The sequence below is a fragment of the Misgurnus anguillicaudatus genome, chromosome 2, assembly GCF_027580225.2.
Source record: "Misgurnus anguillicaudatus chromosome 2, ASM2758022v2, whole genome shotgun sequence".
NCBI classification, from domain to species: Eukaryota; Metazoa; Chordata; class Actinopteri; order Cypriniformes; family Cobitidae; genus Misgurnus; species Misgurnus anguillicaudatus.
Window position 1 is genome coordinate 26,548,032 of NC_073338.2, and position 15,230 is coordinate 26,563,261.

Consider the following 15,230-nt stretch of genomic DNA (forward strand, 5'->3'; position numbering starts at 1 on the left):
CCTGCAAATATTTAACCAATAAAAAAGGCTGAGTGAATTTGGACAGAGTATAAGCTTTTGGAAGGGCACCGACAATATATTACTACAGTATCTATACTGGATATTACTACATACCTTAATTTAAATATTAGTTTTAAATTTTTTACTTAAATTCTAAAAAATCTATTTTTACTTTTGATTTACACACTTCAGACAGTCTCCACAAAAAACCAAACCACCACTTTGCATTATAATCTTTTCAGACAGAGGCACTGCATGGGAAACAAAAAAGCATTTGCTTTAAAATTTAACTTCAGCACTTTTCTTACAGTAAGCGTGTCTTACCTTCCACTGCAGGGTAAGTGTGCTCTTGTTGCGGTGGGAGAGTTTAGGTGGCAGTGGGCAGTCTGGGGTACTGCTCTGGGTGGTAAAGGTCCCCACCTCCGAGAACGGGCCCTTCACTGAATTGCACACGGGGTTTACTCTGAGAAGATATATATATGTATGTTTACAATACATCGTTTTTCCAATGTCACCTACAGTACATTTACTGCCATTTAAGAATAATTTAATCCTTAGGCTTTTATTATAAGAAATACAATGTACACATTCGATCAATGCGTGCATTCGAATCTAGTATGAGCTGGAAGATACTAGCAAAAATCTATTAGCTCTTTTGTTAAGCTCATGTTAACACATTCAAAGTGTCTTGACAAGGAGCCAGAAAATCCTCCACCAAACTAAGTTTAGCACTGTGACATCATACTTGGACTTAAAAGGTTCTTTGAGGACCAGAACATGCATCACGATTACGCTTGACCTTTACAGCACCATGATGCACGACCCCTTAGATAAGTTAATCAAAGGTGATGTAATGTCCATTATGGGGCCATTTTGGCAACAAAGGCAACTTAAAATGATGATTATTCTATTAAAATTGACTTAAATACAATAAATAACTGCAGATAATTGTAGCTTATTGTAATGAAAATACCAAATGTTAGAAAGAGCAATTTGTGTTAAAATGCATTAAAGGAGCAGGGGTCTCATTTATAAAGCGTAAAGTTTGTTTTTTATAGATCACAATCTTTTGCGTAGGAACTGGCGTACGCAAGTTTCCAGCCCTGTTTTGTGCGTACGCCAGTTCCTACGCAAAGGTTGTGATCTATAAAAAACAAACTTTATGGAAGAATGGGCTTGAAGGGTGGGATCTGAGGATGAATAATGTATGCACACTTGCAGGTGATCTGTGATTTATAAAGGGAACATTGCTTTGTTTTAGAAGTCTTAATATTTTTGGCTTTTGTGCGTACGTAGACATTTAGTAAGAAAACTTTTATAATTGAGACCTCAGATCACTCAAATATGAAAATTCTTACAATTTACTCCCCCTAGATGTACAGTTTATGTAACCTCCTTTCTTCAGGTGAACACAAATGAATAATTTTATATTAAAATTGCATCTTGTTATGTACTTCTATGAGGTTCAAGAAGACGTTCTAAGAAGCACATCCATTCATCATTAAGTAATCCAAATGAGTTAATATGTATCTTTTGCGGCAAAACCCTCTAAGTGCATTTTTTGCAAAAACTTCTAAATCTGAAAAGTCAGAATTCAAAATGTAAAAATAAAGAAACTACATATTAGGAGGTGCTGCGATGCATGTGGCTGTCAAATTCAGGCTGTACCTGTATTCAGGCTCAAGCACTCACAAGAAATCCAAAATTTTAATCTGATCCTGGTCATTTCACAATTCTACCCCACCTCTATCCAGTCACTCTTTACTGTCCTTTCTGAATAATTTGAAAAAAATTGGTCAATATCCTAATATATTTAGTAAACCATGTAATACACTGGGGGGAAAAATGAAATCTGACTCATATGCACGCCGTCATTCATCCAATTCTTGGATATCTCATATTTGATGCAGGTGGAGTTTAGCGGCTTTTGCATCTGAACTCTTTAGATATCAGTCACTTTTAGGAGTGCTTTTAGGAGCTTCACCATTTTGAGCCCCATTTAAGATAACATTATGCCATTTTAATATAACATTATTCATCCGTGCTCAGCTAAAGGAAGCAAGTCAAATACACCAGGGATGGCATGCGTAAATTATGAGAGAATTGAATATTTGGGTGAAATATTCCTTTAATCACAGTAGCTCTTGACATTTGTAGACATTTGCTATTGCACGAAGCAGAATTCAAGAAACAATGGTGAAGACCACGCTTACCTTACATGGTAGTCTGTTGCAGGTCTGAGATCTGTTAAATTGCATTCCAATTGTTCTCCACTACAAGCATAGAAATCAAATGATTACTGACATTAATGGATGTCAGCAATAGTTCAAAAGCGCAATTAAAGTTTTCAAAAGACAAAAATGACTTTTCATCGGGGGTATTGTTCAATTACTAAGAAACACAGTTCTGGGAGTGTTTTAATCTTTTTGCTTTAATGGCTTTGATTCATTTTTCTAAGCCTATTGCTTTAAAGAGCTAATGACAAGCTGCGGTGGGTATTTACTGATTTAGTTTTTCTGCCTGCAGTCTGGATATTGATTCATATACATCCTGGTGGGAGAACAGACTGAGTCCAATGATTCTCTCTGCTTAATGATGCGGATGATGGATGATGTGTTCATGCCTATCTTGTTCCAGTGTGGTGAACGATGTTAATAAATAAATACGTAAAGACAGTAAAACAGAGTCTACAAAGAAACATCAAGCTGACCAACTTCCAAACTGGTTTGGTTTCCTGCAAAAAACACATCACATTCTGGGAACCCGCATATAAAGCATAGTTTCTCCTCTGTGACTATTTTCTACACTGTAAAAAGTGTTTCTGTGCCTTAGTAGATTTAACAAAGATAAAACGAGTAAACTGTATTAAAAAAAAATTAATTCTTGATTTTTTAATCAAAAAATTTGAGTTAAAATAACATAAAAAGATGAATGATTTGAGTAATTCTAAATTAACACTTTATTGAGTAAATTCAGCTTCGTTTTATCATGTATAATCCACTTGTAAGAAGGAAATTAACTTAATAATTTTGTGTTGAATCTACATGAATGATTTTAGTAAACATAGCTAACTAGGCAGTAGACTCTTAGTTCCCAGCATGCTTTGCATGGGACTGCATTTGGACAGTGAAATTTAAATTTAAACTCTATTTTATGTGTTTTTAACTAAAAAGAAAGACATGTTAGTGTTTAATGTTCATTTATCTTCGAGATTTAGAAGAGATTTTGTTTCATCTTTGAGTTTTGTAGTTACCATTGTACCATTGTTCATAGACTGCATACTGAAGTATGTTCAACAACAAACCATAAAAAAGTTACCTGTTCCAAGAAAACTAAATTAATACTAGAACTATTAGTTAACTCAACTTAATTTTGTTGCATTTGTATTAAGTAATATTACAGTGTTTATTATACTTAAAAAAGGCTACAAGTTGACTCAACTTAAAACATCATATGCAGCCACTTGCCTCAATTTGTATAAGTTAGATTTAGGTATTACTTTTTAACAGTGTAGCCTTTCTTACCTATAAATGCTGCGGTACTGGCCATTCCGGCCCTTGTCTGAGATGGTGACCTCATAACTGCAGGTAAAGGGGTGTCCATTACTGTGCCTGTCTCGGTTTTGGAGGCCTGCTGGTGGTGCCCAAGTCAATCTAGCTGTTCGCGCCTGGATATTAAAAACCTTTGTAGCAAAAACAGAAAAAACACCCCAAAGTCAATGACCTGGTAAAATAATTATATTAAGCATGTGAGTTGGCCCACACTATTGGACCAAATGTGCAGTACAGAAAAATTAATGTAGCAGGAATAGGACCCTGTTTAGATCTGTTTAAACTACATTATAGACAAAATGTTAAATGCTCTCTCATATGTAGCTTTGGATGAAGCGTCTGCTAAATGAATAAATGTGTAAAAGACAATGTGCTAATGTGCTAAAATGATCATGTGATTTATTCACAGGTTCACGGAGACACACTCCTTGTTTTACCTACTGTCTCAAAACAGCTATTAACAAGTTCTAATAGTGCTGTTATAACTACATTTGCATTTAAAATACAAGTGTAAATTCAATTCATTGGGAGTGACTATGAAGTCATGGAATGAGTTGCATAAGTCTCATGGCACCTTTAATAGACATAAGCAATCTAACACCAAAACCCAACAGTTGGCCAATTCACTCCCAAAACACAATCTCTTGTGTGGCAAGTGTAACTGAGTGCAAATGCGCTTGTGTATAAGCTATGGATGCTGCAATGCATGCAATGGCACTTTTGAAACTAAAGTAATACATTTTGTACAAACTGGCTGCCATCAAATGCAGAAATAGCTTTACAGAGATACAGGCTCTACCAAAACAAAAAAGGTCAGTGGAATAAAATCAAGCTAAATTAAAAATGTGCACTTTCATTTTACTAATGTGTAAGATAAACATTACCAGTTCCAGACAGCAATTTAAGGCAATTAAATGTTATTAACGGTTTGTGCTCTACAGTACAATGTCAAGCCTGAAGTTATTTCAGGTTACTAAATCATTTTAATCAGCATCCCATTTTATTCTCACATTCACATTTATTTCACCCTATTTCACCTTGTGTCTTGTGTCCGCTCTGTAGGCAATCTAGTGGAAAATGACTACAAGACGGTGTGCTTTCAAAAAAAGGCTGAACTCACACATATGGTAAAACCTAACCTGGTGCTTCTATCTTTTCATACAAAGCTTCCCAGAATCATAGGGACAGTGGACAATAAGGGCTAATGGGGCTTTGGAGAAGAGCTCGGAGGAGATGGAGCCCCTGCTGGAACATCCAGTGTAAGCTGGTGACCCGCTAGAAATCATGTACTGCATTATAGCTAAACATAGCTACAGTATTATCTTGAGCTGGATGTTCAACTACAGTGGGCATTAAATGACTCATTCACTAAAGCATCCAGCACCTTCACTCTTTTCTGTAGAAAAAAATCCTTTTTTTTTTGCTCAGATTCCTGGTACTGTAGGGCTTAATATTAAAAAATCATTATAACCTCATAAGGCAGCTATACATTTTAATAGTATTAACTCATTCCCTGCCATTTTGCCCACCAGCATTTTTTCGTGATTTTCACAAAAGTTTCACAAAATGCCTTCCAGGAAAATTTTCTTCTATAAATATATAAACATTCAAATATATAAAATGAAAGAACAGATTCTCTGCTTTCAAACAAACAATAAACAAACAAAGAAAATGACAAAAAAAAGTTTCATCCTATTTATATTTTTTTCTCTGTGTATAAACTCTTAAATATGGGTATTTTTCTTAAAAAAATACACACTTTTTAGCAAAAAGCTGAAATAATTGCATTTCTGTGAAAGTATTTTTTTAGGGATCAGATTCAGAATGTTTCAGATTCTGACTATTGCAGAATGCAAGAAAAGTGGGCAGACCCCAACGGAGATAGAGAGGACGAATTAAGCTTGTACCAAGTGTGTGGTAAGCTTGAACCTGCTTACATACCACTTACATCACACAGTACCGTAACATCCAACAAGAAAATTCAACTGCAGTAGCCACCGTTCAGCCTGAAGAGGGCAGCACTTAGACGTTTTTACAGCATATATTGTAGCATTGAAACACATATACCTAAATGTCAAAAAAGTTACTCAAATCAATGAACAGCACTAATAAAGCCCCATTCTTACAGATCATTAACAAAAAAAAGTTGAATTAGGGTTTAGATACTCTTTAATGGTAACACTGATGGTTGCCTGTGAAAGGGAGATGCTGTGAACCACACACTCCTAAACTCTCAAAGCTCTTAGACGTTTCCACACCATTCTTTCTGATAACTGAATTGGCTGCCTGAGCAATAGCAAAAAACCTGGCATACAGGAAATTAAGTAAAAACCACTTGTCCCCCACATCAGCAAGATAAAGGAGTTGGTGCCACATTTCTGTCATACCCACAGACTGTGTACTCTGTGACTCGCTGGAAGAGTTACACCAGTTCAAAGTGAAGAAAGGCAGATCTATTACTGGGCTGGGGACAGGGTGACAATTGAAGTCCATTATTTAAAATGTCTATCTTGTGGCACCTTAATGTATTGTCTACCTTGCGGCTTTAGGAAGCAATCTGTCCCGCCTGCTTCCGTCAGATAGACGCACTCCTATAGTTACTCATCTGCTGAAGAGAAATGACTTTGCAGAAGACCATTTGATTAGATCTGAGAGCTTTTAATGCATTATTTGGGTCTCACTGGTTTCTCTTGTTTTTTATGTAAATGCAGACAGCCAGACTGAGGTTCAACCATTACACACACACACACACACGCAGAGAAAAGATAAGAATGGCAGAAACATGATGATCACTTGCAAATACGATCTAAAATGATTTTTGATACTCTTAATTAAATAATACGAAGAACACTGGGATAAACTGGGAATAGATGGGTTAAAAGACAGCAGAATACACTAGTAGTTAAAAAACTTTGTTTTCATAAACATGTTTGCTCAGTACTCAGTGGCTTGGCATTGGAACATAAGAAAAAGACTAAATGCTGCCACTATGTGGCTGCATAAGGAACAGTTTAGAAACTGTTAAAAACAAATCTAAATTGTAGTGCTCGACCATATTTTGTTCTCATGTTGAAATAAATAGCTATGTTTTTTCAGCACATGCTCAGTTATGTAAGCTTAAATTTGCATTCTGTATTGTCTGCTGGTCTAATGACATCAAGTTCATCTTATAATCTTAAAACCATTAGTAGTATATTCCAGACCCACCTGTGGTTTTTCCATTCCTGATAGAACATCCTGAACTCTCTTTGCTTCTGAATCATGATCTGCAGACGAGAGAGAGAGAGAGAGAGAGAGAGAGAAAGAGAGAGAGAGAGAGAGAGAGAGAGAGAGAAAGCATGTCATTCATTTATGATCCAGCAGAGGGCAGGTTTACATAATGTGACAAACGGAGCACTATATCAACATATTTCATAACCGCAGAGAAGTCCTAAAAAGATCTCACTGAAATACCTCTGACACACCAAGACAAAATTAGATGTGTTGTTTTTTGCAATTATTTTTTAGTCTCTTTATTGCAATACAATCAGAAAATTTGAATACAATATAAAGAAACTGAACAAAATGCTAAGCTAAAATATTATGAGTATTATTATGTTTAATGTGATGTGACCCTTCCCTTACACTTTAGCAATAGCAGGAACCTGCAGGCTCTCTTTAACCTAAATTTAAAGAAACCCTCATTTCTAATTCTAATCTGAGGACTTCAGGACTTCAGTCTTGCCATAAGAGTTCAAGATGTGCTTGGTGTCAAGAGAGGTCACATTAAATTCTGACTTTTGCCTGAAGAAGCCATTTTGTTTTGAAAATCATGTTTTTTTATTGACATTTTTTGTAAATGTTTTTTTTCTGGTTGTAAATAAAGAGAGCGAAAATAAATATTAAGTCATTAAAACTTTGCTAAAACAACAAAGCTGCTGGTGGCCTAAGACATTTGCGAAATTCTGTATGTGTGTAGCTTTTTCACTTCTTTCATTAGGGTTATAGAGAAGTTGTAGAGGATTATACCCCGCAACAAGTGCCTGCAGTTCACCTCATTTATAAAGCGTGCATATGCACAGATTTGATCGTAAAGTGTGCATACGCAAAAATCCGCGGCAAAGTCCACATTTATAAAAACTGTCTTTGACGTGGAAAAGTGCTTAGTGCCACGTCAGGGTCTGAGAAGGCGAACGCACTTTGCTTGTCTGATTGCTGCAGGTTTTTGGCAATATAAGCCATTCTTGCTGCTCGAAATTGGGTTTAAACATTGACAAACGCTCTTTATGACATTAATTAGGCATCATTAAAAGGCAGAGGTCTGAAACTGCTCAGCTGCGCAGAAGGTCAAGATCTTTGCGATTTATAAATTTCACATCTGAAATGAAGGGGTACGTGCATTTTCTGTGCGTAAGTTCGGTTTATGAACCACACATACGCATTTTTAATAAATAAACATAAGAACAAACCTAGGATGGTTTCTACGCAGCATTTTATAAATAAGGCCCCTGGTGACAAACTACTTACATTTGACTTCCATTTCTGAGTATTATTTTCCAGTGTGTCAGAATAAGTGTGTCATATACAGTACTGTGCAAAAGTCTTAGGCCATAACCACCATACTTGTTGTTTGAAAAGTTTTAATGTCCATCCATATTTATTTTTCAATCTATTTTATTAAGATACAAACAGAAAATACAGGAAATATGTACAAAAAATAATAATTTTCAGGACTAAATATCTTCTTGAGGCATTGTCGGCGTTTAGTGTTACGTCTCTTGGCACTAAACACATCTTGAGCATTTTTCAGCAGAATAAAGTAAATAGACTCATTTCTTTAAAATTAGAAATTAAGATTTATTTTATTTAGGTTTAAGAGATCCTGCAGTTTCCTGCTACTGCTCAAGTGGAAGTGGAGTTTACCCTAAACACTTGACACATCAGTTTACATACAATCTTTAATACTATATACACATTTCCTGTATTTTCTGGATGTATTCTATTAAAGAGACTGAGAAACAATTAAATATGATCACTATAACATTGCAAAAAGATGTAAATGTTGAACATGTTATTTGTCAGCAATACATTAGGTTTGGTTTGTGATTGATGTGCATATTTTTTTCGAGCAGCGTGCATGCAGCATTTGGCACTTGTGAGTTATGGCAACAGTGATGTCATACACTATCACCTGAACATGGGAGGCAGACAAGGGGAACACCGTGTTCCCCAAGAGTTGGAAAGCCTTCTAATACTGTACGTGCGTGCGTGTGTGTGTGTGACAAAATGTATTACTGAGAAGCACATGTGGAAAAACCAGCCCAGACTCACGGAGTTGTGTATAAATGGCACGACGTGTGAAAAGGGTGCAATACATACGCCAAATTCCAATTTATATACGATATTTGTCTTTTTATTTATTGGTTTCTCAATTTTTTTGCTATTATTAAACCTATGTCGCTTGGTTTTAGGGTTAGGACAACTTTTTGTTACATAAAAATAACATCCTAACCAAAACCCCAATTCTAAGCCCAACTTCAAATCATGAGAAACCTGTATATTAAATAACCTCCTTAAGCAAATCTCAAATCTAACCCTAAACCCAAGTAAAAATGGTTTAAAAGACAGGAAAAAAAGAGAAACCAATAAATAAAATGACAAAAAAGATGCGCCGTTTAAGTCAATGGGAAGGACTGGCGTATCATGCAAATTGGAATTTGCCGTTTGTATTGCACGATTTTCACACTTCGTGCGATTTATACGCATCTACATGAGGAAAAACCAGTCTGAGCATACTTAAAAAATAAAGGATTCAAAACCAAGGCTAATTAAACCCTATAAAATCAAGTTTATGAAGGAATTACTAGAACTTTAAACAAAAAAGACGTGTGTAAATGTGATTCACTGACCATGTTAACTTAATGCTAGAGTTTTAAACAGTAAGTACTTTAACAATAAGGTCTGACAGGCATGTGCTCCATTCACTCTCACTGAAAGTTGCCACTACAGAATAAAGTCTGCTTAACATTTCACTATTAATTGTGCCCTCATTAAAAATTAATAAATTTTGGTTCCTGTCAGTGTGAAGTCCCTTATGCTCCACCCACAGGGGCGTCACAACCTGTTCACAACATTCAGACTCCTGCTATCAATCATCTCCCTTCCTCCGTGCCCTCAAGACTCTTCACACTTTATTTTCCAAAGCTTTCCGTCCATTTCTCACGCATGCCGTCCCCGTTGGGATCCATACAGTTCTCTCTCTCTCTCACCCTCCTGCATAACTGCCGCTACTCAATATATACATGAAAATAAATAGAGGACAAAGTTAAAAGGGGAGGAAAGAAACTATCATCTCCCGTCTTACAAGGAAAACGATGTTTACTTCTGGTCTGCAGTACGCTGAACAGGTTCATTTCCTTATTTTCTGGGTCTCTCTGGATATTTTTGGTGGAAAGTTTCTGACTTTAATTACAAAGTAAGGTCACAGACAGGCGAGCGGAAAAGAGGTGGAGGGAATAAGCAATGTGAAAAAGAGCGGCCATACGGACGACATCAGAAGAGGGTTTAAATCCCAATCCCTTAGCAAAGACCTTAGCATCACAAAAAGTGTGATGTTGGTGTGATGTTATGTAGAGGGTCAAAGGTCATGCCCTGGGTCATGATGAGAGAGCTCACACTTGACTAATCCATGCAACACTGTCCGAACAAATACAGAAGTGTCTGAGGAAAATGTAACAGGGGTTTGGAGCTACAGTGTAAACATTTTAGGGTTGATTTCATCTACAGGAAACTGTGCATGCGAATATACAAAAACAGAATATGCAGACTATAAAAAAACACAAGAACACCCACAGAGTTGAAGATGCTAAATGGCCAAGCCAGTAACTCCGCCCACATGTCTGTGTGTGTGACTTTGAATGCGAGCGCTGCAAACAAACAGCACATGTTAACATCTTCAATGCGAGTTACAGACTTGTGTGCCACTATCACGGCTGGTGATTAGTCAGACCTAAACATGTTTCACAGTCCCAAATTACATTAGCGGAGTTGATTTGTTTGTTTGCTTTCAGATTAAAGCCAGCCTTTCATGCTCCCCACATTGAAAATAGAGAGAGCTTGTGTGTGTGTGTACACGCTGGCACTCATTTCTGCCACCTGGTGGAAGACGACAGAATGGTGCATTCTTGATTTATGACAGTCATTAAACACAGCACGCAGGACTCAGAGGAGTTATGAACCCATACAAAAAATAGAAAAATATGAATAAAAAATGACTTAGTTAACTGATTGAGATTGTGACTACTGAACAGGATAAGACGGCAGCCAAGAAAAATTTTCAGTGAGTCATTTTCAAAACACACTGCATATGTGATTTGCAGTGTGCTGAGATATATACGTTTTTAAGTAGATACTGATTTAACAAGGCAGACCATAAAGAAAGTACGCTTCAAGGTGGTCAAATAAAACCTTTATACAGATCTCTGCAAAAAATATTTCAGTAATAATAGGGTGGTGAAGGAGCAAGACTGCAGCTCCCAACCATTCTCATCACTGCATAGCACACATTCCATCTGTTCAACAGCTGGCTGTCTAATCCCTCTCTCACATTCACGGCCGATCACAGACACCACAGCTTCTTAACCACAACTGACATCTCTCTATCCATCCATTATCCCTAAAATCACAACCTTTATGCAATTTTATCAAGTAAAAATGTATTAAAGTTGCAACCCAGAACTGTTTGTGGTTCAAAATGAACAAAAACAAGTTTTTAAGCAAGTACATAAAAACATGTTATCTTACCCCGATTTACAACTGTAAAAGCTGGAAATGCCAGTTTAATACATGTAAATATAAGTATATAAACCTGCAATTTTATGTTTTAAACAGAGATGGGGACAGAAAGGCAAAAGTTACAGGTGGCAGTTCAAAACTGAGTAAAATAACCTTGATGATTTACAGGTAAAGAAAACAGAGAACAAATCAAATACTTTTCTAGACTACACTGTAAATGTTCACATGTTAACATACTGTTTTGTTATTAATTCATCTTTGGGGTGTTTGATTGTCAGGGGTCTCCAACCTTTTTGTGAGCAAGGGCTGCCACAATGGATAAAACTATCTGGAGGGCTACATTTTGATATTTATCTACTCAAAACGTTTTTGTTTTACTTGTTGATTTTATTTTACTTGTTGATATGTTTTATCATTGTTTAAAATGTTAATATACAGCGGGGAAAATAAGTATTTAACTTCATACAAAGAAATCAGAACATTTAAGTATACAAGTTGAGTCATAATAAATAGTGTGAAATGACACAGGGAATAAGTATTGAACACACAAAGATAACAAGGTGTAAAATGGCACAGAAAGCCAAGAGATCATCTGAAATCCGTCAGTATTGAGAGAGAAACCCTAACCCTATCAAGTACTAACTGATATCAGCTGCTTTAGTCCTCAATGATGGCCTATAAAGGCTTCTCATTACCCAGGAGGCACACAGGAAAGACTTTATGATGGGTAAAAGCAAAGAACTCTCAAGATCTTCGGCCCAAGGAACCTTCAAGATTTAAAGACCATTTGTGTGGAAGAAAGGGCCAGAATCACTCCTGAGCAATGCAGACGACTGGTCTCTCCAAACAAGAGGCGTCTAGAAGCTGTGATCACCAACAAAGGCTTTTCTACAAAGTATTAAATAAAGTGTTTGCAATACTTATTTCCCTGTGTCATTTCACTTTATTTATTATGACACAACTTGTATACTTAAATGTTCTGATTTCTTGTATGAATTCAATATTTGGCTTGGTGGATGCATCTGGTGGAAATTTTGTGTGAATAGCCCACTTAGAAATCCCCTTGCTGATAAAAAATGCTGAGGTGTCAAATACTTTTTTTCCCCGCTGTATGTAAAAAAGACAAGCTAATATTAAAAAAATGCAATAAATAAAATTACAATTGAGACTATTAATAGAATGTGCTTTGGCGGGCCCCTCACAGACTCTGTGCTGGCAACCTGGCGCCCGCGGGCACCATGTTGGAGACCAGCGGTATTCACATAAATAACATAAGTCCATAATCTTAAAATAAATAATTTAACACCATACTAAGGACCAGATTTACTAACAGCTTGCGCCAGCGCAAACCATCATTTTGGCGGAAAATGTGGATAATTAGCAATGAAAAGGTCTGGTCTAGTTCTTTTTGCGACTGACCTTATTGTATATGCATTTCTAGGAGTATCCCTTACAGACACAACATTTTTGGGAGGAGATGTTTAAAATGTTTCACGCAATGCGATTTATTAATGTTTGTGTGTGTGTTTTTTTACACTAGTCAACATTCGAAGTGGATCAAAACCATTCAAAAAAGTTGACATAAAACCAATCCCTAATACCCATTCTTGTCTTAGGACAACTTTGATAAACTTTTTTGATCCACTTCAAATGTTGACTAGTATATTTGTGCCATTATTTAACGTTTCAAAACTTCTTGTAAACCTTTAGAGGCTGTTTACACTTGGCATTAACATGTGTTTTCGTCGATCGGATTACAAGTGGACGACATTAATGCCAGGTGTAAACGGTGTTCAAAACGTTTTGAGCTCGTCCACTTTCGACCACTTTCAACCGCATCCAGAGGTGGTCGAAACCACTTTCGATCGAATCGCTTTGGAGTTGCGGAACGCACATGTGGTTGAATGCGTTCGAACAGCCACACGCGACCGCCTTCTCTCCGCCCATTTATCTAATCTGAGGTATTAAACACAAGCTTTACGTCTTTTTTGACTTCTGGCGTGAACATTCGGTGAACAGCGCTATTTTTAGCCTTTCATTGATAAAACTAAGTGGCTGATCTCCGTAGTTTCGTTTTGAAAGCGTGTGAAAGTTGCGCAATCCTATTTCATCAATTGCGCTGAAAATTCAAAGAAAGCTCTTACATACTCATGTACAAAACACTGTGCAGCATGTTTACTTGCTAAACAAGCAGTGCACTCCGACATAATATTAGTTTGCGTCCATATAAACTCATAATTACTCCCGCTCGGGTTTGAATGACAGCAGAGAGACTCGCCCACCGTCTCACAGACCACCCCCTCATAGTATTCAGCACAGAAGCGGTCGAAAGTGGACAAAAGAGACGGATTTAAATACCAGGTGTAAACGTAATGTGTCTCTCTCGTCCACTTGTGATCCGATGGATGAAAACACATCTAAATACCAAGTGTAAACAGCCCCTTAGTTTTTGTCCTCCAGTTCTTTTCGGCATACTATGGCTTTGTTAGCCAGGATTACACACCTGATTTTTCAGCTGCAATGTCTGTGGTGCTGAACTCAAGTGCATCAGGCTTTAATAGATCACCCGCACCTTGGTTGGGACCATCAGCTCTGCTTATTTGTGACCCTGAACTAATTTACGCTGCTCTTAGTAAAATGCGTTAGTCATTATGAAAATCAGCTGTTGCGCCTGCATTATTTAATTTGCGCTTTTTTAGTAAAAACCAGCAGATATTACCACCCCAGTCTGCCCTTTTTTGAAATTGCGCTCTCATGTAATTTGCCCCGTTTAGTAAATCTGGCCCTAAATGTGAAAAAGAGGTGAAAAAGAGCGGTCAACCATTAACACCGAAGACATTGAAATAAGAAAATGAAAAAGTATGAGCAAACTATAGGAGCTTCAGATGTCAGCATATCCCATAACTGCTCTTTGATTTGTTATAAACAGCACTGGGAATATGTGTGTAGGTCTAACTGTCTAATATGCTATTATTTACATTCATTTTTAGAGGTGGAGTAATCCAGCTCCATCAGTAAGATAAATGCCTGTCTTCTCTTAAAACTACTTAGCTTGCATCCATTTCTTCTTTAGTGTGCTAACTCTATATCTCCAGAGAGACTTTCAGTAGCTGTTAGTCACAGCAGAGATACAGGGAAACAGTGACACACCACTTTGTTGTATAACCCATCCCACATGAACGATGCTAAACAAGGACTAATGCATTTCTAAGCAAGAATTATTGAAAAGTAACCACCAATTGATGCCTTGGAAATCACTCAGAAGTTACCCTAGTGTAACACGATAAGAAACACATTTGAAACTACAGTGCATGGCAACACCGTAGACGCTTCAGTATTTGATCAACGTTTATAATAAAAATGGTTACAGTGAGAGTACTTTGACTAATTAAATACTAATAATGGTCATCATTCTTTACATTTGCATATGAAATCAATCATCATGTTTTTTTGTTTTTAACATTCAGGCTATAAAATTTTAATGAACAGTGGTCAACAAAAATGTTTTTCATTCATTTTAATGATCTGTAGTTTGCGGTAAAAATCATAGCACTTGTTCTGGTATAAATAGTACAATAGACCAATCTAAGCTTAAATTTTAAGTGATGTCAATGGCTTGACCCTGTAACACAATGTCTGATAAACTGCCTGCCTGACAATCAGTTTGTTTTCATTTTAGCCTCAGATACTGTAGCATCTTCATATACTATCCATCATTAGAAGTGGATGCATTTTCTTTTCAATTGCCAAGCTGGCATCAGGTTTTGCTAGCTCCATGTCTCCTGCTACAGTATCTCCAGAGGGACTCTCAGTGGCATTCACTCTCACCAGAGATGCATGGCCTATCCACTGCCAAGGGACACAGGGATAAGCCAGCGCTTCCTGGAAGAGGACTGGAAAAAATGG

The 15,230-nt window shown here is 36.9% G+C and overlaps 1 protein-coding gene across 3 annotated transcripts in view; it reads right to left on the reverse strand.

Moving 5' to 3' along the window:
* The window catches only part of fndc3ba (fibronectin type III domain containing 3Ba), a 152,053-nt gene that overhangs the window by 46,286 nt on the left and 90,537 nt on the right, over nucleotides 1-15,230 (reverse strand). For all 3 annotated transcript variants that reach the window (XM_055202173.2, XM_055202170.2, XM_055202171.2), the window contains 4 exons: nucleotides 6,759-6,817; nucleotides 3,525-3,682; nucleotides 2,214-2,273; nucleotides 325-463 (listed from right to left, as the gene is read on the reverse strand). In XM_055202173.2, the coding sequence (XP_055058148.2) occupies nucleotides 325-463; nucleotides 2,214-2,273; nucleotides 3,525-3,682; nucleotides 6,759-6,817 (416 nt within the window). The remainder of the gene's footprint in view (nucleotides 1-324; nucleotides 464-2,213; nucleotides 2,274-3,524; nucleotides 3,683-6,758; nucleotides 6,818-15,230) is intronic.